This window comes from Polyodon spathula, chromosome 6 (assembly GCF_017654505.1).
Source record: "Polyodon spathula isolate WHYD16114869_AA chromosome 6, ASM1765450v1, whole genome shotgun sequence".
In the NCBI taxonomy this organism is placed as follows: domain Eukaryota; kingdom Metazoa; phylum Chordata; class Actinopteri; order Acipenseriformes; family Polyodontidae; genus Polyodon; species Polyodon spathula.
In genome coordinates, this window is record NC_054539.1 from 51,970,703 (window position 1) to 51,994,253 (window position 23,551).

Below are 23,551 nucleotides of genomic sequence, written 5' to 3' on the forward strand. Positions count from 1 at the left end.
GAATTTTGGAGCGTGGCAAGGAGAGTATGAACTATAACATTTCTATTGTATCCAATCCTACTTTTACTGTATCAATCAAGAATGCTTCCATTGCCTAGTTGTTTTTATAATGTGAATGTTATTTTAACCTCATTAACTTATATGACACTGGTAACGGCAAAGAACCATAATTAAATATCCTGCTCCTAAAGTGTCTGAGCTCCATTTTTATGTGTTTTTCTGGTCCATTAAAATGGCCAAAAAAACCTGTTAATGTGCCTTGCTGCACATAATCTGCTTGTTTTCAACAACACAGGGTTCATGTTAAATGTTGTATTAACTGGATTTCAGTTTACTCATTTTCAATACATGCAATTGTAGTACTGCCTTCACACTCACTTTAAAGTGCAAGCATGTACAATTCAAGCACTTACAGTACAACCTTCACAAAACACAATTATAGCTTGTAGTTCATTTCACAACTAAACAAATCCAGATGATCCAAAAACACAACTGATATTGTAAATTAGCCAGCACCACAAAAAAAAACGATGTTGATAGCACAGAAACGGTGGGGCCTCATCTACTGAAGAAAGCTACCAGTATGCACATAATATAATGACATGTCCAGAGCTAGGTTTAGATAAATAATAATCTCCTTCTGCAAATGTATGCTGGCACAAAGCACTAGCCAACAAACTGTAATCCCCCCTCCCCCAGCAACAAGGTCAACTGTGGTGAAAAACACAATAACAGGTACACATTTTAAAATGCTGCAGTCTTGGATGCAAAGATCGTAGTCTCCTGCGTGTGCAACAAAAGCAGCAGATATATATATAAAAAAAAAAGCAAAAACAAATAACTCCCCACCACATTCATAAATCTAGCCCACCCATATCGTAATCACATTTTATATCAAACTTATTTAAATAATATAAAATAGAAATGTCAACTTCACCCATCCTTCTCCCAAACATATCAGGAAAAAAAAATACTGTAATTAAGTCCTGTATGTAATTAAGAAACAATTGGAGCGCATTAATAAACCAGGTTGCCACATTGTCATCGTTACTGAATACATTTTTTTTTTTTAGCAGCATCCATAGAGATTTTATTACTGCCGTTCTGCAGACCTGAACAGACACCCAGTACAATCACCAACCCCAAGCATGCAATGAATGCCATAAGAGTAAAAGTTAAAACAGAAAAAAAACACACACTTACAAAACGTTTGCAGCTTTGTTCAAACTTGTTCCACCAAAACCCTTATTTGGAGTACAGAATGTGCATGGAGGACTAAGTGAAACATGAAATAATAATATATGCACCACAGCATCAGTCATAACGGCATTCTCTTTCAATGCACTGTGGAATCAAAGCCCATACAATGCAATGGGATTTCCTAACTGATTACAGGGCAGAAAATGGCTAAATGTTCCATTTCTATTCTGTGTTTATTTCAGATATCCTTTAGAGAAGTGGAAACTTCAGCATATTTTTTGTACCACACACAGAGACATCTTGTTAGGACATTCTTGCTTTAAAACCAAGTAGTCATACATTACAATGGTATCCATGGCTACTTTATTTCACGTCAGAAATGCTTATTGTTTAGTCTAAACTGAGCGTTATAACTTCACTTCTGAAGCTGAACGAACCCCAAATACATCAAAACCCACTCAAGTGGCAGTTTACACAGCTCCTGAGAAAACTTAGCTCTGAGATTTTGCAACATTTTTTATTCCATTAAAAGATAAAAAGTAACTGCTAAATGCATTTAAACCATTTTAAATAAACTTCCCAGTGCTACAAAAATAACCCTAATTGATTCACTGTGAAGACTGGAGGCCAGATAGCTGTCACTTTATAAAAAGGCAAGCTGACTAACCTTTTAAAATGTTTCAACTAGTTGGCAAGTGCAAAATGGGGAACAGACATGGAGATGTCAGGTATGTATAAAATATTTAACGTTCATGTTTTTAAATGAACAGAAAGAAAGAGTCAGTGGAATTGTTAAAAGTAGAGTGCACAAAGTAGCAACCCAAGGCCATTATCCTTTAAATAAAGTTGGTTTTATTGTTTATTGTTGTGTACTTGGCACACATACTGTACACATGCTGGAGTTTGCTGACAGATAGTCAAGAACAGACTTTCATGATGCAAAGTCAAGATTACCGTTACACTGGCATTCCTGCACAGGACAGAATGGCAAGCCCTCCCTAAACATGGCAAGCGTTCCCTAAGCCAGATACTGAAAGCACAAATATATAGACAGTATATAATTGTGTATTTTATCCTCTGATAGTACTTACTATTAAGAGTAATCAAGGGCAGAGATCTAACTTGATTGCCATGACAGGAAAGCTCCACAGAAGGCACAATGTTTTTGTTCAAGTTTTCTAGTTTGAAAATATTTCAAATTAAGGATAAAAGGTTTCCTTGGTGGTTAAGAGATTTTACACAAGGGTTTACCAATACTCTGCCACTGGCCCAGACTGCTTGTTTAATATAATTGTATTTCATGCTAATAAACACCAGAAAGAGATAACACGCAATATGGGTGACCTCATCACATTAGCACAGAATCCCTCTTTGTTCTTGCAATCATGAACGACAGTGTAAAGCTGAAGTATTTTCAGGGGATAATTTTCTCACAATCACTGCCATTCATTAACTCTCTGTAGCAAGTCTTCATGAAACAAGTCCTTATTAAGATCCGGAAAAACACCACGGAGAATGCAGTGTCCTCCCTGGTTCACACTCTCTATTTCAGCATCGCTTCCTGGGCAATGATACACTTTGATTGTGATTGTGTTAGATTGAGCTACATCATTATAGATAAAGGAGAATTAGATAGGATAGATTCATTTGGTGAGTAATGCAAGGAATATATAAGCATGCCATTCAAAAGAGCCAACTTCTAAGACAAAGGCAGACGATACAGATCTTCGTCTCTCTTAAATTGATTACATGCCATAGAGGATTCACTTCCAGGAGTGGTGCACTGATGCATTACCCATTGTCCACAGATAGACTGAGCCATATTAAAATGCAATTTTTTTCAGAACTCCTCTCAAATGCTGCACATTTTTAAACTTCATGGAACTTCAGCTCAATGAAAAATGTTTTAAAAAGGTCAGTAACTTGATTGGTTCACCCCGTTTGAAAAAAAAAATAAAACAAATAACAACACACCCCCTTGGCAGTAAAGTAAAACAATTGTAGCAGTTCAACACAGCCACTGTAAGTTATTGTCCGATTTTCAACATTTTGAACTTAGCAAAACTAAAATGGTAGCAAAAATCAGTAATCTAGAGAGGCACAAAAGCTCTTCGGTAATATTTTCTTTGAATTATGACGCTTCGCCTTTAATTCTAAAGTGGAACGTAAAATGACCCTTCATTCTGGCCAAAGGCTTAAACTGAAGACTTTTGCATTGAAACTGTACAACTTCTTTGTCACAGACTTTGTCTCTCTTACACATGAATGCCCTTATTATGTGCAGATGTTCTGTGCTCTCCATCTGTCGTCGAGGATGAACAAGTTGAATCATTATTTTGCTGTTTGACCAAAAATGAAGCATGGCCTACTGCCATCCACAGACCTTCATACTTTTTTCATCCTTTCCTTTATTGGATTTTTGACCACCAGCTGTTTGGCAAAAGCAGACGGTAATATAACATGCAATATTTCTTCACATATGCTTGTAACACTGTGTATCCCATTTTATGTGCTGGGGAGCCACAGTTTCAATCTCGTCAGCAGACCAACAAGATGATGAGTGTGTTGGAATACCTCGGTGACCCGGGACAGCAAAGAAGTCAACAGTAGTTAACCTTTTAAAATGCTACATGCTGGATTGAACTCCTTTCAAAGTGCATGATCCCCCCACCCCATATGTGTGTTGAAATGGTATAAGTTTAAGCAATTAATACATTGCATTTGCATTATCTTCATTAAGTTCCAATATGATTAAGCTGTTTTTTTTTGTTTTTGTTTTTGTTTTTTTTACTTTGAAAAACCTTTGCTCTTTGTGGTTCACCTGTATGTAGACCCCAATGTTCTCTATACACTTTTTATATTTTCAGTTAGGCAGGTTGGCACAATATATGTGAAGCGGCGTTCTAATTGGAAAGGGACTTTCTATTCCCAGCAATGAAAACACAGGGGGACTCCAATAGATATGAAAGAGGATAGGATTCCTCAAAATACACTTCTAATGAAGAAAACCTGTTAGAAATTAACACTTCAGCTACACAAGGAAAAAATGGATATTAAAACAAATAAAAAAATGTAACTTCACACGCTTTTCGTATCATCTTGCTTGAAAATGGCATCAGTGGAGGACTGTACAGAGTGGGTTTTGATAGCATGACCAAAACAAAACAAAATCTCTGTAAATGGTAAACTACCTGATTACTTTTTTTTTTACAGATAAGTTAGGCATCAGGTCTCAGGTCACGAAAGTCTTTTGAAATCTTGTATAGTTATTCTTGAAAAGTATCCATTTTAAAACTTTTAATTAAAATATTAATTTAATATTAATTAATATTCATTTTTTCTTGACATGTCAATTGTGTAATACTTTTATTATAAAAGTTTCAATATTTACTCAGGAGACTTTTTTTTTTTCATTGAAGAAGGTTAGTAAATATTGGCACTGAAAAATACTGTTTGAACCTTAAAGCAAACAGAAGTTCCACGCTAATAGTTTTGTTCAAACACGTTTCCATGTGAACAGAACAAACAACCCGCCACTTCCTACAACAATCGATATGAAGGGAGCCCTCCTGACATATAAAAAGATGAGTCACTTGTCCTACAAATTGAATTGCATGCACTAAATAAGGGAAATACAGGTAGGTTCAGCCCCCACAGAGCATGTCATAATGAACGTCTGAGGAGCGCTTCAGCTGGTCTGGTTCTTTCATTGCTGGTACTAAGCTCACTCCCCTTGGAGTGTGACTTCATTAGAAACTGATATCTTCAAATGATCTATGTTAGGTTTTTCAAGATAACCGAAATGTGGGTCTTAAAGCCCGCAACAAAAATAAACTTACTTCAACCAGAAATACCAAAATCCTTCAGAACAAATCATATCAGCTCTCCCTAACAGAATTAAACACAGACAAATTTGGATTTTGCTGAGAGATCTTTTGGATTCCCCCGAAGGCTCTTTTCTACAACAGAAATTTATATAAAGTGTTTGAATTGACAAAAGAACTGGCAGAAGGCACAGGTGTCACGTTTACACTACCAAGAGTTTCTCATAATTGACAGTTAATTGATCACTAAAATAAGTGCACTGTACAGGTTTTTCTGAGTAACAGAGCAGGTGTGGAATGCACATTTTATACTGGAGTTGAAGAAACAAAGATTTAGTGCAGTGATACAAGTGTAGTACTGTACTTTCTAAGTGAATCATTCCTTTATTCAGTGTCCTTCAGGCCCTGGGACCACAAAAGTTATCACTCATAGGACCTTAGATAATGTAGTCTAAAATTAGTGCTGATCACGGTCTGGGAATCAAACCCTTAGTCAGATAAGCATGTCAGTGGCATACATGTCCCACCATGACTGGAATGACTGTAAACAATCGACTATACTGGACTATATGGCACCCAATTGTACCAGTATTTGCATCAGCTTGTACTTGCACCTAACTGCTCCATACCCTGCCGTATTCTACTACTACTCTTAATTATAACTACTTTCTCTATCTTGTATTTGATTTTACTCTTATAGCTATCTGTATTAACATGTTTTGCAATTGCTATTATTTGAAATGATTCTCATTCATTTATCATACTTACTACACGTGCTTACCAGACTTTACTCATATAAGAAAATATTTTTATAAGTTAACTGCTCTTAGTCGAACTCGCTCTCAAATGTAATTGTTTACTGTATGCTACATTTTTTGCTCTTATTTGAGTTTGATCTTTTTTGCTACTGATTTTTACTGTACTTTACAAATGCTCTTATCTGTAATATGATACTCTGTAGTGTGATATTATTATTATTTTTATTTGTTTACTTAGCAGACACCTTTATCAAAGGCAAGTTAGAGACTAGGGTGTGTGAACTAGGCATCAGCTGCAGAGTCACTTAAAACAATGTCTCACCCGAAAGATGGAGCACAAGGAGGTTAAGTGACTTGCTCAGGGTCACACAGTGAGGCAGTAAACCGGGGACCTCCAGGTTACAAGCCCTTTTTTTTAACCACTGGTCCACACAGCCTCCTTTTTCTGTAATGTGATATTTTGTACTGTGATACTTTATAACAACTGCAAGTCGCCCTGGATAAGGGTGCTGCTAAGAAATAAATAAATAAATAATCATCATCATCATCATCATCATCATCATCATCGTCAGAGCTTTCAGTAACATGAAAAATTAGATCACTATGACCTTCTCCATACATAAAATGCATACATAAAATGTGTGTTAGTGTGATATAAAGACTGCTAGAACATAGAAGTCTCCAAGTCTCCATATACCCTTAGATTCTGATACAGTCAATACTTTGTACAAAAGAATGTCCCTGGCAAATTGGATCTCAATTTGATAAGCAGCTCTCTTGTAAATTTGTGCAAAATCTCTAATAATTCCTTTACTGAGGCTATTCAGCTTTTTTTAGCCCGGGATTACTTCTCACTGTATGTGATTTCATGTGTAATGAATCCCTAGAATCATACGACATGCATGTATGATTGGGGTTCTTGGGTATACAGTTGCACCATACTGTACAGGTCATGGAAATATCTCATCCCATGCCTCGTTATTCTTGTTCAGAGATGCCATTGGGTTTGTTTCTTTTTTGTTTAATTAATATTTCACATTTCCTATTTCCCCAATCCCAGGATAAGCAAGTAAAGAACTTTCTCCTTCATACTTGTAGTCTAAATAATATTTTACTGAGCCAGTGTCACAAAGACGGCTGAAGTGGGGGACATCAGACCAGAAACAAGAACCAGGAAATAAACAAAGAGAGGTGGAGTTTGGTGGAGCTGAGCGAATGGTCTTGCTCAGCATTTAATAGTGCACAGACAGGCAGAAAATAAAAGGTTGCAAGACACAGAACACGGCACTGGTAAACAAAACAGTACAAAGAGATGAAACAAAACAGACTATACAGACAAAACACGGTGAGCTTCCATTTGAACTATTACTATTATTATTATTACAATTACCTTCGTCTCCAATCCCGTTCTCCACTTACCGAACACACAACCCTGAGTGAGTGAAAACATGCTGCTTTTATGCAACTGTACCGAGACTCGATTGCTAATCAATCATTGAATTGGAGTCGCGGTACAACTGCACGTGAATTAATAAAGTGCAGTTCCCCGTGCTCACATATTATTACTTTTTACTTGCACGTGAAGTGCTGTGTAGTCCTTGTGCCTAAATACAAATATATATTTTAAACACTCGTGTTACACAGACCCGTTTATATCCCGTGTACCAATGACTATACACCAACGTTAACACACAACATACAACACAAAATACACACAGGGGCGGGAACTTTGCCACATATACCCCCCCTTGTGCAAAGCACACATGGCCTCAATGGCCACCTCCCCCTTTAAAATCCCCAAATTCTTGCTCAAAGTCCTGGGCCAAGAACAGGGACTTTTAGGGGTTGATGGGTGGCAATGTTGCCACGCTGTCAGCAGACGTGCTACAGTGGGGCGAATCTCTCCTCCCGCTGTACCACTGGCAGCGGAAATGCTGCCAATGGTGCTGCTGTCAGGGCAAGTCCAGCAGCGGAAAAGCTGCTGGGGTTAGTGGTCTCCAGACCTCCCCCAAGATCTCCGGCAGCAAAACTGCTGCAGAGGAAGGTGGTCTCCTGATCTCTCCCCCCCCCGTTTATAGCCAGCAGCTCCCTCTAGGGGGACTCCAGCCTCCAGAACTCCTGCAGCGAAACTGCTGCAGGGGAAGATGGTCTCCTGACCTCTTCCCCCCTTTTCATAACCGGCAGCCTACCCTCTGGTGGGGCTCCAGCCACACTGATCCCTGCGGCCAAGCAGAGCTGACTGCGAATCCCTGGTGAAGCAGTTCCAGCGACCCCAGGCGATGCAGAGCGGCTGGCATCCTTGGACAAAGCGAGACAGGCATCCTTGGGCGAAGCGAGGCAGGCATCCTTGGGCGAAGCGAGGCAAGGAGTCAGGACAAGCTGGGGTGAGGGTGTTGGCCTTCATCTCGCCACTGCAGCCGGGCAGTTCTTCCCTGTGTTTCCCTCAGCAGCTTATGCACAGGCTGCTGAGGACCGCCAGCATCTAGTCCTGGTCCTTCTAGTGAAGGAAGAGGCAGCTCCAGCTCCTCTCCTTGTGATGGTGGGGGAAGTGATACCAGCATGCATTCATCCTCTGCTGGTGAGGGAAGTGATACCAGCAGGCATTCATCCTCTGCTGGTGGGGGAAATGATACCAGCAGGCAATCATCCTCTGCTGGTGGGGGAAGTGATACCAGCAGATATTCATCTTCTGCTGGTGGAAAGGGACCCAGCAGGCATTCACCCTCTGCTGGTGGAGGTGGCGGAGGCAGAGGCATCTCCTGCTGCTCTGCTCCTGCCGATGGAGGTGGCGGAGGTGTGTAGTCTCCTGGCGACGGAGGTGGGAGCGGCGTGTAGTCTCCTGGCGACGGAGGCTCTCCTTCACTTGCTAGGGACTGGTGCATTGGCTCCTCTCCCTCTGGTCCTAGAGACAGTGTCAGGGCTTCTCCTGATAAGACCAGAGGCGAGACCCCTCCCATATCAGCAGCCAGGTAGTTGAACACCATGGCTGCGATGTCTTGGAGGGACACTGGGTGGTGTTGCTGTCCCAAGTTTCCCAACGCTCCCCATCTCGGGCCCACAGCAGGTTGATCACCTTCGGGAGGTCTCTTTCCAGGCCACCGTCAGGGTCTGTCAGCTAGTCCCAGATCTTCCTCGATGGTGGCCCTCGAGCAAGCAGGGCTTCTACCACCGACGCAGGAAACGGAACTAGCAAGTTATCTCCCTCTGCTGGTGGAGAAGCTCTGCCTTCCTCTTCTGGGGCTGTGGACGCATCGACTCCCCCTTTGTGGGCTGTAGAAGCCTGTGCTCGCCCCTTCTGGGTGGTGGATAATCAGGCTCCTCCCACCTAGGCGTAGGATGTTCAGGCTCCTCCCCCTCAGGCGTAGGGCAACTGGGATCCTCATCCTCTGGCTCCTGTTCTGGGCAGTTCTCGTCCTCATGCCCATAAACAATGCACATAGTGCACCACCTTGGCTCCCTCTGCTTCCTCCTCACCTTTCCCCTTTTCTGCCTCCTTTTCCTCACCTTCCTGTCCTGGGCCAGTTCCTCCTCTCCCTCTTGGTAGGGGCAGACAGCCACCATGTGCCTGTACACCCCGCAGGCAAGGCACCAGCCTTGGTCCTCCAGATCACTGAGGAGCTCCTCTAGCTCAGTGCAGCCATCTCTTCAGCCTTCCATTTTTGCTTTTTTGTTTTTTTTTTTTTTTTTTTTTTTTTTAAAAAACACTGTGGTTCCCTCTCTGGTCTGTGTCTAGGAGGCGCTGGTAATCCCACAATGACATCACATGTCACAAAGATGGCTGAAGTGGGGGACGTCAGACCAGAAACAGGAACCAGGAAATAAACAAAGAGAGGTAGAGTTTGGTGCAGCTGAGCGAATGGTCTCGCTAAGCATTTAATAGTGCACAGACAGGCAGAAAATAAAAGGTTGCAAGACAAACAAAACACAGGACACGGCACTGGTAGCCAAAACAAAGAGATGAAACAAAACTGACTATACAGACAAAAACACAGTGAGCTTCTATTTGAACTATTACTATTATTATTATTACAATTACCTCCGTCTCCAATCCCGTTCTCCACTCACCGAACACACAACCCAGAGTGTGTGAAAACATGCTGCTTTTATGCAGCTGTACCAAGACTCGATTGCTAATCAATCATTGAATTGGAGTCGCGGTACAACTGCATGTGAATTAATAAAGTGCAATTCCCCATGTTCATATATTATTACTTTTTACTTGCACGTGAAGTGCTATGAAATCCTTGTGCCTAAATACAAACATACATTTTAAACACTCGTGTTACACAGACCCGTTTATATCCTGTGTACCGATGACTATACACCAACAATAACACACAACATACAACACAAAATACACACAGGGGCGGGCACTTTGCCACAGCCAGGCTTAGCAATTCCTTGTCATTTCCAAGACCTAGCAAGTACATGATTTCCCATGATAAGCAAAGCTGTGACTGTCCACCCCTGTGATTTATAAACACAGAACAAAAGTGTAGGCATATTAGAGGTAATCGATACCAGTGGCAGAACTTAGAATAAGAAAATTACAGTTAGCATTTATCAGTTTTTGACACTGGCTGTTGGGTTTTATAGGAATCCTCCACATATTTTATTTAGTACTTATTTGTATTTTGTATTTAAGTGTTTAAGCCATCTTACCTTCATGAGTGCCCAAGGGAACAGGCTGCCAGACAGAATATACAATAAAAATGTAACAAATGTTACAAATGGGATAAATTACACTGAATTTACAGTAATGGAGGAGCGCAATCTGGTTGTTCATAATGTTTAAGTCTAGTGTAGGCACACCCAGATACAAAATTAAACTACATTGAATAATAGCTTGCATTTAATGTAGAAGGCAGCTTATCTTCATCCATCAGTTTTGACTGTCCATTTGCTATGTCAGCTGCAGCATGATCATTTTCTTCCCAGGGTTCACTGAAACCCTGAAAGAATGAACATTTCTTATTTTTTTCTTAAGAATAGAAATCACATTTGAAGTCCTATGAAGATGCAGGTCTTGTTTCCAGAGGTGACCACAGGAGCAACCTTTAGGTCATTATAGACACAGTTTCTAGTGATCTGCATCAACTTGTCTACACTTAAATAATTAAATACTGTATGTATTACTACAATAAAATAATGTTGGACAGCTGTGCTCATGCTTAATTTAGTGGCTGGTTCCCCTCCAGACCGCTTCATAGATATAAGCTTGACGTAGTTTGGACAGAGCAGGACAAGCCCCTTTACGTAAATGGTTTAACCCAACTGCACTTAACCTACCCAAATCTTTACATTCACTCTCATTCATGCATGACCTTCTCCAGCCACACCAGCCCTAATCAATGTGTTTTTGTTGTAGAACTGGATTCTGTGGGGGGAGGAGATCATCACCAACTCAGTCCCCTCCCCCACTCCCCCTTTTCTCCCTAGGATCACATTCTGGTGAAGGATTAGGCGAAAATGTATTCTGTCACTTTCAAACGTCACTACTGCTTGTCCCTTCTGCCATGTCTGACTGCAGGTAACTTGTCAAGTTAAGTCCTGTGTTACTTTATCTGTTATTTCACCCTGGGGCAAGGCCTACATCCTTCCCACATCTCGACAATTGTCTGGATCACAGCAGGCTGTGCATGTACCCAGAGACCATCCAGAGGTTGGTAACAGATAAACCCATTGTGCTAAGAGTAGTATGTGTTGTGATGTATAAAAGTCTGTTAAGAAAATTATTGTACTAAAACAACTGGTTGCCCTGTTGTGTTTGAAATTAAATTTAAGGTCTTTAGGTTTTACATTTTGTTTTCTTTTTAATCCTCGCCCTTTTCTCATTTGGTGACATTGGTGTTGTGTCTGGAAGCTATTCCCTTAAACAGACTTTTTTTTGTACATTGTTGATTACCCAGCCAGGAAGAGCTCAGTCAATTAAAAGCAGAAAAATGCTACTGAACATGCCTCCTACAGTCAGAATCCATCAAAGCACTCCCACCACAAAACCAGTTTACTACTTGACCACATTGATACTCCTCCAGTTGCCCCTCCTTTCTGTGCTTCTGATCTTGCTCCTTCCATTATGCACACTCTCAACCTGTCCTTGGATTCTGGTTCTGTTCCTGCTTCCCTTAAACTTGCCTGAGTTACACCGGTACTCAAACAACCCTCCCTCGACCCGGCTGACTTATGAAGAGCTGTAGCCAGTCAGCTGATGAAACATCTCAAGGATAACAATCTGCTTGAATCTCTACAGTCTGGCTTCCGGCCGCATCACAGTACTGAAACTGCTCTGCTCCGGATTGTGAAAGAGCTCCTGCTTAATGCTGATGCTGGTCCTCCCTCTGTGCTTGTCCTTGTCCTGTTTTCTACGCTGGATGCAGTAGTGTCGCAAACCCAGTTACTTGTGGTGTCCCCCAAGGATCTGTTCTTGGGCCCCTTCTTTACAATATCTACATGCTTCCCTTGGGTCACCTCATCTGCCAACACAGCCTCATGTTTCACTCCTACATTGACGACACCCAGCTGTATTTAAAATTCGACCCTGGAAGCCCTTCTGCCATGGTCCTGCTCTCGGCTTACATTCAAGACATTGAGGCCTGGATGTCTGCCAATTTTCTTCAGCTGAACACTAGCAAATCTGAACTCCTTCGAGAAGGATCTAAAACTCAGCTTAAGAATTTCAATATAGCTGCCCTGAGCCTCGGAAACTGTCTGCTGCTGTCTTCCCCCACAGTACGAAGCCTTGGTGTTCTTCTTGACAGCAACCTCTCCTTTGAGACCCACATCTCCTCCGTGGTCAAATCTTCCTTCTACCATCTTCGAAACAACTCCAAAGCCCGTCCCTACCTTTCCCTCCCGGATGCGGAGATACTTGGTCATGCATTTGTCTCCTCTCGACTCAACTACTGCAACTCTCTATATGGTGGTCTCCCGGCACTCACCATAACCCTGACTGCAGCTAGTTCAGAAAGCTGCTGCCAGGATCCTTACTAGATGTAAAAAACGCAATCACATCACCCCCCCTTGTCTTTCCCAGCTGCACTGACTACTTGTAAAGTTTAGGATTACTTTCAAAACTCTCCTGCTCACCTACAATGCCCTTCACCACACAGGTCCGAGTACCTCCTCAACTTGCTGACTCACTATGTCCCTGCACGCAAGCTGAAGTCCTCCAACTCTGGCCTGCTTGTTATCCCCAAGCAAAAGTACACCACACTTGGACAATGCTCATTTAGCTTTGTGGCGACACTTTTATAACCATACTGGTGTTCCCATACAACAAACAATTTTATCAAAGTAGTAGTGCTGGTATGTTGAAAGAAACCAGCATAGACAAAGCAAAACATGCTAGGAAGATCAGCAGTGGCCTGTTTGAATGGCTTGGTTGCACTAACATAATGGCATGGTCCTGCTTTCAACTCACTATTTTATCAATGAACTGCCCAAATTCCATGCATTGTTTCACTGTTGCTTGGCAGGGGAGTGCTCATTGACGATTTAATCACAATTTACAAACTACAAAAGGCCCACATCAGAATACCCTCAGCTCACACAATGCACTTATCAGTGAAGCAAAAGCCAAGAACAGGGTTCTCGCACAAACTCACACACACTTTTCTCAACTGCTGAAAGACAGGGAATGTACCCCTTTCTAAGCATTTAGATGGGCACTACAGTATTAGTTGCTATTACCTTAGAGAATGTAACAGAATACAAAAAATGATGTTTAGAGTTTTTCAAACATAATGTAAACCCAGAGCACAACCAAGATGCAACATTTACTTATGTACCACAAGAAACAGATGCATTCCATCTAGACCAATGCTTTGATGGCATGCAAAAAAAAAAAAAAACCTCAGAATACAAAATTCAGCTCTCAGAATGGATGGATTGCTTAATATGAATAATAGAAGAATGGCATCAGGTTGATGTTTGATTTGCTGAATCAAGGCTTTTTAATGGGTCTTGATTGTTTTCAGTTGTGTAGTTTGGCAAGATGGAACTGTGGTAACTGGACCTGAGTCAATGCCAAGACCTGTAACAGAGTCAGTGTCAGCTCTTTCCACTCGGGAACACATCCCCACAGTGCCACTGACTACCATCATGCAGCTAGAACATAAGAAGGATCAGCTTTACTATTCCCATTACTGCATTACAAAAAAAAAAAAAAAATGGTAGAAAAAAAAGTAATACGCATATCAAAGCAAAGGTGCTGAAGGTCAGCTGAAAACTGCCAGTCAGACAGTTTAAAGCCTTGATTCAGCAAAGCTCCAAATCAAACATCAAAGTGATATTCTGTTTGTGTTTTATTTTTCATATAAAGCAATCTGCCCGTTCTGAGACCAGAATTTCATATTAAGAGCAGTCACCTTTTCATGTGTTTGCATGCTCCTGAGAAGTTGAGTGCTAAAGCCTTGCTACCCGACCCAAATATCTGTAAATCAAAGCCAAGCCAATATCCCTTTATAAAAAAGTATAAACCCAATTGTCATATTTATAGAGCAATATGGACTCTTTATTAAGTCACTCCCAAAACTTCAGTGAATGCCATAAATGTCTACAAAAGAACCCTCTGTGATTGAGGGCATAATAGAGACCTTGCTTTTCAATACAGACATGGGTAGGGTACTAGCTAGAACAATTCCAACAAAAACATTCAAGAAGGTGAATCCTCTCGGCCTGGGCCCACTCTCTTACGAAAACACACTATAGGCTACCTGATCCATGGCACTGGTGATTACACCTCTTCAAGGCATTGTTCTCCTTCATGAAAGGAGTTCCTCATGAAAGGCCCAGCAAATGGCTCTGGTGAAGGACAGAGAGCCGCATGACGTGGGGCAGCCAGCTGGCAGCCACCATGCCTGCAGCTGAAGTTACTACCACCTTTCATATGGGATGTATTCCACATCAGCACCTTGTAAGGTTCACCCTTCCACTACTGTACAATTTCACAGTATCCACACACACAAGATCAATGGATCCTCCAAGGTTATCTCCCTTGTGCTAACTTGAAGGATGGCGTGTTTTGTCAATTCTTCCTAAACCACACAGAATGTAGTTGGGAATATTGTGTTTGGCTATCGAAAGTTCAACCCATGATCAGGGCTCTATGGTGCGCTCAAAAACAGATTCGAAATTTACATTTAGTCAGGTACAAATATAAATGCATCTGAGTGGTTTTATGGTTGTGTCCATGGGATTGTAGTCCATTGTATCATTATTTATATTGCTAGCAAGGCTCTAAGAACTACAAATGCCAGACCACTAATTTTACCGGAAGTGTGTGCAACAACATTGCTTTGATTAATGTTCAGCACTCATGGTTTGCCAGACAGTTATTAGACGGTTAAGAACCAAACAATATTGTATAAAACCAAAATAATGGGAAACAGTGTAGTGCTTTCTTTTTAATTTTTCATCCCAAATCTAGTCAGGATCGACAAGCTTTTATATTGTTTACTGTATTGGAGAAATTAGGAATTCCTAGGATATGCTACCAAGTAACTGCATTCTAAATATATGCATAACACATATATTACAAGCACATTTTCATTTATTTATACTACCATAAAAAAGTTCACTTTATAACAAAAACAAAACACATTTTCTGTCAGATGCTGTACTAACATACTAAACTACCATATATAAGAATGAATCTGATTGTTTTTTTTCCATAATAATAAATAATAATAATAATAATAATAATAATAATAATAATAATAATAATAATAAATCATGCAAATGCAATTTTAACAGCAATTAACTCAAACAGCAATAGGGTGGCTTTATTCTTGATGTAAAGTGCCCCAGTCTCTTAAGAGCAAGGCATGTTGTTAAACTTTCTGCAGGCTGTCTGTAATAGTTACTTTGTTGTTACAAGACTGTGTGGTTTTTGGATTTCTTTTTCAGTGTGCACCTTGATATTTTACCTTAGAAAAAAATAAACTTTGAGGGATACAGAATTTGACCATACCAACTGTGCAATCAAATCATTCTAGGAGACCATTCTGCAAAGAATGACAAAAATCAACTGTTTTCGTTGATTGAAAACATAAAAATCTCTAATTTTTGGATAAAAAACAGCTCACAATTAAGAAAACTGAAGTTGTAAAATACATATTATGTGCATCTAAACATTCCAGTGTGTGCCTACATTTTTTAAAAGTTAGGCACACATGTATACAAGCTGGTATTTTCATATCTCAGAGAATGGGAAATTAAAACAAGGTAAAGGCAATCATCCAAATCAAGCTGAAGCACTGACGGATAACGACATAGAATGTCTGTACAGCACCGAAGCATACGTTTAAAATAACCCATCTGTACTGCTGAACCTCGTCTTCTTTAATATTAGCATCACAAGGGTATCCATGTATTATAAAAAGTAATAGATGGGCCTCTTCAGTGAGTTACAGGAAAACAATTCCATCTCAGGTTTCTGTGACAGTTTATAAATTATTCAACCTTCAGTCTCGTAATTTATGACGTCACATAAATGCTAGATGGAATTATTTTCCTGTAACTCACTTAAGCCCATCTATCTCTATCTCCCTCTCCCTCTCCCTCTCCCTCTCCCTCTCTCTCTCTCTATATACACATCCATACATACATCCACACACACACACACAGTATTTACATCATTTTACGTAGTCTCATTTTGTTGATCATTAATGAACACTTCTGAACATGAAGAGTATGTAGTAAAAGCCAGCAGATACTACTGAGAGAGTCTGCAGTATACATTCCACTATACAGTACATGCAGGAAAAGTTTACACCAGTCACTCCATGATAAATGACCAAAGAAATCTGTGTGTTGACAATCTCTATAGACCTACATAAATATACTGTACTATAAATAACCACCAAATGTGACTTTACTTTTAAACAAAGTAAAACACAAGGGATTAACTACAGTACCGGAGATTGTCACTCTTACTGGTGCTAAAATGGATAGCGTAGAAACACAAACATTGTCCTTCTTTTCAGGAATAATATTGCTGCAATAAGTATTTGCTCAATTCATTTTAACCAGATTGGTTTATTCTGATTGGTACAATAATGAAAATCCATGCCATTGCCTGCTACAGTATGGTAATAGAAATAAAATAAAATAAAATGACTTACTGAAAGGTGGTCAACAGACCCAAGTGCATCAGAAACTTTTGAAACAAAATAACACTGATAAAGCAAGTGAATGCTGCTTGCACTGGCTGACAACAGCCATGTTCCAATTGTATATCAGTTGGATACATTCCAGGCTTCCTGTAAGCTTTAATTGTAGATTGCACAAAAGATGTATGTAATTGGGGTATGTCCAATTAAGCTGACTCTTAATGATTAAACAGGAGGCTATAATTATTCCCCATTTGTGTCGGAGTGTTCATTATGAATACGTAAATGCTGATCAATGCACAACCCTTAAATGTATTCTAATTGTAGTGCAACTAGTGTAGCCCAAAGTGTCTTACATACACATGCCAAGGACAACTGAACCAGTGGCAATTGTTATAAGCACAACCAACAACCTCTGATATAAATATCAACTGCTAAGATACTCAAATCTAAACACAATTGCTCAGCTTGTTAAAGCAAACTTCTACCTCACAGCATGCTGGGATCTGGAGGAACTAGGGAGTAGATGGGCACTGCCTACTCTAGGGGGTTTACACTACAGGTACAGTAACTGTCCTCCTCTACCTAATCTCCAGTTGTAGGTAAACACTATGGATGAAACTAAAAACTACACTGCTGACACGCAACTTAGATGCAAGTGATACAGCAGGCCTGCATACTGTATATGGGGTGTGTCCTATGACGGCAAACAAACCAAGTCAGGTTGACCTTTAGTTTTTATTATTTTTCCAAATATAGTGGGCTACACTTGAGGCTAGTGACTATTCAGCTACTGTCTAGATTTTATACCCCAATACATTGTGCCTCCCTGTCTGAAGTGAAATCCACATACATTTAGCAAACTGAATACATTGAAGTTAATGAGTTCTGTCTCTTGAGAGGGTCTGTCTCTTGAGAGCTGGGTGTTCTGATGCACTGAATACAAATGTACTGATATTCCAGATCTGCTTTGTCCCAGGGCTGCAATATTGAAGCACCATTAGCTGTACTCAGATTTAACAAGGGGATTACTAAATATCAGGATTGGGGAAAATGCACTTATTGGAGTTCAGATCAGAAAGGTAAAGCACTAATGTAAGAGTTCAACATGAAATCCAGTGGGCACCACCCAATTATTAAATTCAAGACCTGGCTGCAGCAATTGAAATTCCACTGGCATTAAACAAAATGCATCACTAGAAAAAAATGACATTCAACTGGAAGGCTAAATGAAATCCTCAAGAAAAGGTAAAAAAGCAAAACTGTGCATATTAATGAAGTACTGATGTACTGTTTTTTTTTAGACAGGTTATGTGGGATATAGTATGCATTCCAAATAAATCAGGTATTCAAACAGGGTCCTGGTGCATTCACTTAATGTTGGTAAAAACATATTGCTGGGAGGATCCTGGTCAGGAAGCATCAGCAACAAACCCATCTTTATTTTTCTTGACAAGTCCTGACTGACCTTTAATATCTACAAATTGGACAAAACCTGAACTTTTGAATCGATTTAATTAATTGCATTCATTCCTACCACACCAAGCTGGGATATGTGTAGATACTACAAATCAAAATAAAGATGCATTTTACATTTTCAACGTTATCAGATAAATAACTTGAGGGCATTGAATTTAAATTGTGATGTCATAGCAGGACAGTAGCTGGTAGTATGCAGTTTATCAGCCAATTGCCTAAACAAAGCACACATTTCAAACGAAAAGGAAAAGCAAGAAGTAATCTGCAGCTCATACTTTTGTGTAACTGTCCTGTCCTGTACACGGCTAACAGACCTTGATAAAGGGCTGATAACAGGCGCTCAGTTGGCCTACTTAAAAACAATGTGAACGATTTTAATTTTTTTTAAAAAAGAAATTCAGGTCAAATGAGTTATGAGTCTATACCACCCTTTCAAACACCCAGGTGATGTCGTACAGCCACCGAACTGCATAAATAATCTTAAACAATCTGTTAATGTTTAAACAGGTATGAAATCAGGTTTGCATTGCCTTGTGAGAAATGTGATCTATCAGAGCACAGTTTGTGAGTCTTTCTGCAGGCACTGCAGGATAACACCTTGCTAATAGCAGGAAAGACCCGCCAGCTCTATGAACAGAGAACCACAAAGAGCTCAAACCATCACTTCTGGCATCTGGTCTTTCCCTCATTAACACATCAAAGATACACTGTCCTTTTCATGAGTGTACTCCCTGGGAGAATCACTCACACAGGCTGCCTGTTTTAAGCATTGTAAAAGTAGAATAAGCATATTAAAATACTACAACATTTTAAAATGATATTCATCAAATCAAAGTTAAAGTGAAATCATTCATTCAAAATATGTTATTCGTCAATAGAGGAGCACACATGTTCATTCTGCTTCATCGGAATCCCAACCTTTTTGGCATCACCCAAGGTAGTTTTAGCTAAATGAGCTGAACATTCATTCACCTGCTACCTACAGCAGCACAGGATATTGAAAGTTCTGTTTTAGCTCAAGAATGCAAAAACACAGAACTAAGGCAAACAAAGAATGTCTCTGTTTTTCAGTTTACGAATTCCTTTGTTTTATGTAACGATAACAAGCATGGTCTTGTAAGACAAGAACCTTAAAAACATATATTTAATTAAAACAAACATAAGTATGGGGCTCTGTAGCTTTAAGATGTGTTATGCTTTACCATTACCAGCATTTAACTCAGTTGCGAGTAGAATTGTATTCATTCAGAAGAATTTAGCCGAATTGCTTGAGACTACAGTTTCATGGAATGGAGCTTGGGAAAATAAACTAAACTGCACTGTGCTTAGTAGGAAGACCGCTGTATACTATTGTCTCGATGTGTGTCTCTTCAGAGCTTCCTCAGACTGACCATAAAACAAACTTTGCCAAGCTGATGGGACTTCATAAAAAATGCTTTTTTCAACCCACCTTTACACCTTGTCCCTCAGGCAGACACAACCCATACACTAAATATAGATAACACAGATAATGTGTAATAATAATAATAATAATAATAATAATAATAATAATAATAAATAATAATTTGTAAAACCCCTGGGTGTTAGACTTTATTTTACGCATTATCATAAAGAACTCCTACCTCATATTGCAAGCATTTCAATAAATAAATAAATAAATACACATTAGAAATGTCCTTAATGTGTTTACAAGAGCAACACACAATTGTATCCATCACTTCGTATTTCTCTCGAGGCTTTCCCTGACTCGCATCAATATGCTTGCATTTCACCCACCCACATGCCAGATGACTATGTATAATACACTAGACCTGTAAAGACGTTTTGTGTTTTTGATTTAAATTTTAAAAATCGGTTGTAGCATTATCTACATCTGATATCGGCGAGAAGATCTCAAAACTATCAGCATTGTTAAAGATTGTTCTTTTTTTGATACAGTGTGTTTAACAAACAAACGGTACAGCACTATGTTTTGTTTACTTTCAATGTTCACCCGATTACAATTAGGCAGGTTAAATCACTGGATTCTTTTAAATTGAAATTGAAAACACACACACACACATATATATATATAGATATATATATATATATATATAATATTATATAATATATATATATATAATATATATATATATATTACACGAAAATTTAAAATAATTGGTTGTGAATATTATATTGTTATAGTATATAACCGGTTACTGACTAAACTAGACAAACCCATGTTTAAGACTGATCTGCGAATATACTAAGACCACACAGCATGAGCATCTAACTGCTGTGTAATGTAGGAGCAAAATTAAAAAAAAATAAATAAAAATTAATTAAAAAAAGAAAGAAAAGCCTTACAGTAGCGGGTCTTTGCGGGTGGGGATAGTCTAAATGCAATAAGTATGCTTTCTCTGAATACAATCTGATTGTTTGTGACTTTTTTCCAACAAAGGTTTAAGCAACAACCACAGGAGCAAATGCAACGTTCAGCAGAAACAATTTCATGCCAGTTATTTGACTTTCTTGGGGTTTCTTCTGTAAAATAACTATGGTAACGGTGTGTTGTGCTCTTTTTCATACTATCGTAGATGTTATAAACTGACTTTATGTTTTGAAAAGTATATTAATTAATATTAATTCTACGGAGTTTGATAAACACTGTGATCAACAAATATTACACTGATATATCATGCTGTGTGATTTTTATTTTTATAATTGCCTACCTGTTAAAGACTTTCCTTATCCTCTGGAGCACCGTGGGTGACGCTGCAATGCTTTCAGCAGGTATGTTTTCAATAGTAGCAACAACATGATTCTGCTGCTCGGGGATCATTGCTGGGATACAAAGATAATCAGAAAGCAGGGTGCATTCTATACTTTCGAAGTACAGCGAAAGCGAGAGAGAGAGCGAGAGAGAGAGAATCGCAAAATTCCGTTGCAGAACAAGCAACTGTATAGTTAATGTTCCATGGTTGAAGTTTAAGCCGTTGTATATCCAGTTAAAATGTGAGATTTGAGTCTTGCAATGTACGCTTAAGCTGTTAGATGCACCTGCGCCCTTGTGCTGGTTGCATAGAAGTCCCCCAGATCCAGTACTGCTTCCGAATGCCTGCCTCAGACTGCCGTGGTTGCTGGAAGGCTTTCCCTTTTTATATGCACACAATAAATGGTACATATTTCCGTCAGGGGGAGCCGTTACCTGCTTTACAGCTGCTTGCGCCTTGTACTGGGAAATGTAGTACCGTTATTTTTTAATCCAAACGAAAAATCTGGCAAGTGGTGAAGTTTACACGCTTAAAATTACGTTAAGCATGTTTATAAGTAGTTAAAAAAATTGCAAAATATAAGGAATATTATCTTTAAAATCGTTTCTAACTGGTTCAAACCTTTAGCAATGAAAAAAATATTATTATTACTGTATATTTTAGTTTACAAATGTCGTCTATAAAAGTTAGCTAAGCAGAATGCTGTATTGAGAGTAATTGATATCCAGCCGAGTGTAAAAACAACCTACTTTTACAATACGGGTTGAAATGTTACAATAATAACACCGTGTAACAATTTTTTTTTTTTTTTTGGTTCCTGGGTAGTAAGTGTTATTTCCTAATTGCTTATGCCTCAAAAGTATAGAAAATGTCTATTATTCCCCAAAAACTTTGCTTTTGTGACCAGGACAGTGATATTTTGAAATTTACCTATTTTCCAGAACATCCAGATAGATTCAGTGCTGAGTAAACTTGGAGTAACTTCTAGAACTTTCTAGAACTTTCCAGTAATATAAATAGTAGTATAAATACAGGGGCCTTAAGCCCACCAGTTCAGTTTAGTTCCAGCTGCCTAAGTGGATACATATCTGCATTTTTCTGGGAGGTCATAGGAGACTTCAAAATGGTGGCATTCCTGATGGGTCTCCAAGGCAGTTTTACCAAGTTTCCCTGCTATCTTTGCCTTTGGGACAGCAGGGACACCAAGGCGCGCTACCACAGGTGGGACTTGCCACAGCGGACTGAGTTCTCTGTGGGGAGGAACAACGTCAAGTGGGAGCCACTGGTGGACCCCCGGAAGGTGCTGATGCCACCACTGCACATCAAATTGGGCCTTATGAAACAATTTGTCAGAGCTCTAGATAAGGAGTCGGCAGCCTTCAAGTACCTTCAAGACTTCTTCCCTAAGCTGTCTGAGGCAAAGGTCAAAGCCAATGTCTTCATCGGACCACGGATAAAGAAGATCCTGGAGTGCAATGAATTCCCCAAGAAGCTCACTAGTAAAGAGAAAGCGGCTTGGAACAGCTTTGTCGCAGTGGTTTAGAGCTTCTTGGGCAATCACAAGGCCGAAAACTATGTGGAGCTGGTTGAGACTATGGTGAAGAACTGCGGCACAATGGGCTGTAGGATGTCCCTCAAAGTCCATATCCTTGATGCTCATCTTGATAAATTCAAGGAGAACATGGGAGCATACTCAGAGGAGCAAGGCGAACGCTTCCACCAGGATATACTGGACTTCGAACGTCGCTACCAAGGACAGTATAACGAGAACATGATGGGAGACTACATTTGGGGGCTGATTCGTGAAAGTGATTTACAGTATAATCGTAAATCTCGAAAAAACTACTCACTTCTAAACCTTTTGTAGTCATTTTTGTATTACTTTAGTGTAAATACATGTTAATTTGGATTCATATGTTGTTTTCTCATTGGAAATAGGTAAATTTCAAAATATCACTGTCCTAGTCACAAAAGCAAAGTTTGTGGGGAATAATAGCCATTTTCTATACTTTTGAAGCATAAGCAATTAGGAAATAACACTTACTACCCAGGAACAAAAATTGTGTTACATAGTGTAATAATAATAATAATAATAATAATAATAATAATAATAATAATAATAATAATAATAATATTTTCCAAACAAAATGTTGCTCTAATATTTTGCATGGTTATTAAATAATGTATTTATTTTTCCAATTTACAAACACACAGATTCTCCAAATTTCTTAGGCTTAGCAGCCCTTCCTATTCCAGAGGTACTGGTGGTATTTTATGTCTATTAATTTGATTTTAATTTCATTGTTATGTTTTTTGCCAGGCTTTTGTTTAACACAATATTGATAAAACCCCATTGCTTCTTGTCTAACCTGCCCAGATTTAGACCAAATCATAAGCCACATTCCATTAGAGTCCCGTTTTAGCTA

At 39.4% G+C, this 23,551-nt stretch overlaps 1 protein-coding gene across 1 annotated transcript in view; it reads right to left on the reverse strand.

Annotated features, from left to right (window-relative positions):
- Nucleotides 1-21,478, reverse strand: part of slc35f1 (solute carrier family 35 member F1) — an 88,154-nt gene extending 66,676 nt beyond the window's left edge. Inside the window, exon 1 of the mRNA XM_041253106.1 lies at nt 21,084-21,478. Within this exon, the coding sequence (XP_041109040.1) occupies nt 21,084-21,193 (110 nt within the window). The 5' untranslated portion in view covers nt 21,194-21,478. The remainder of the gene's footprint in view (nt 1-21,083) is intronic.
- Between the last annotated feature and the right edge of the window lie 2,073 nt (nt 21,479-23,551).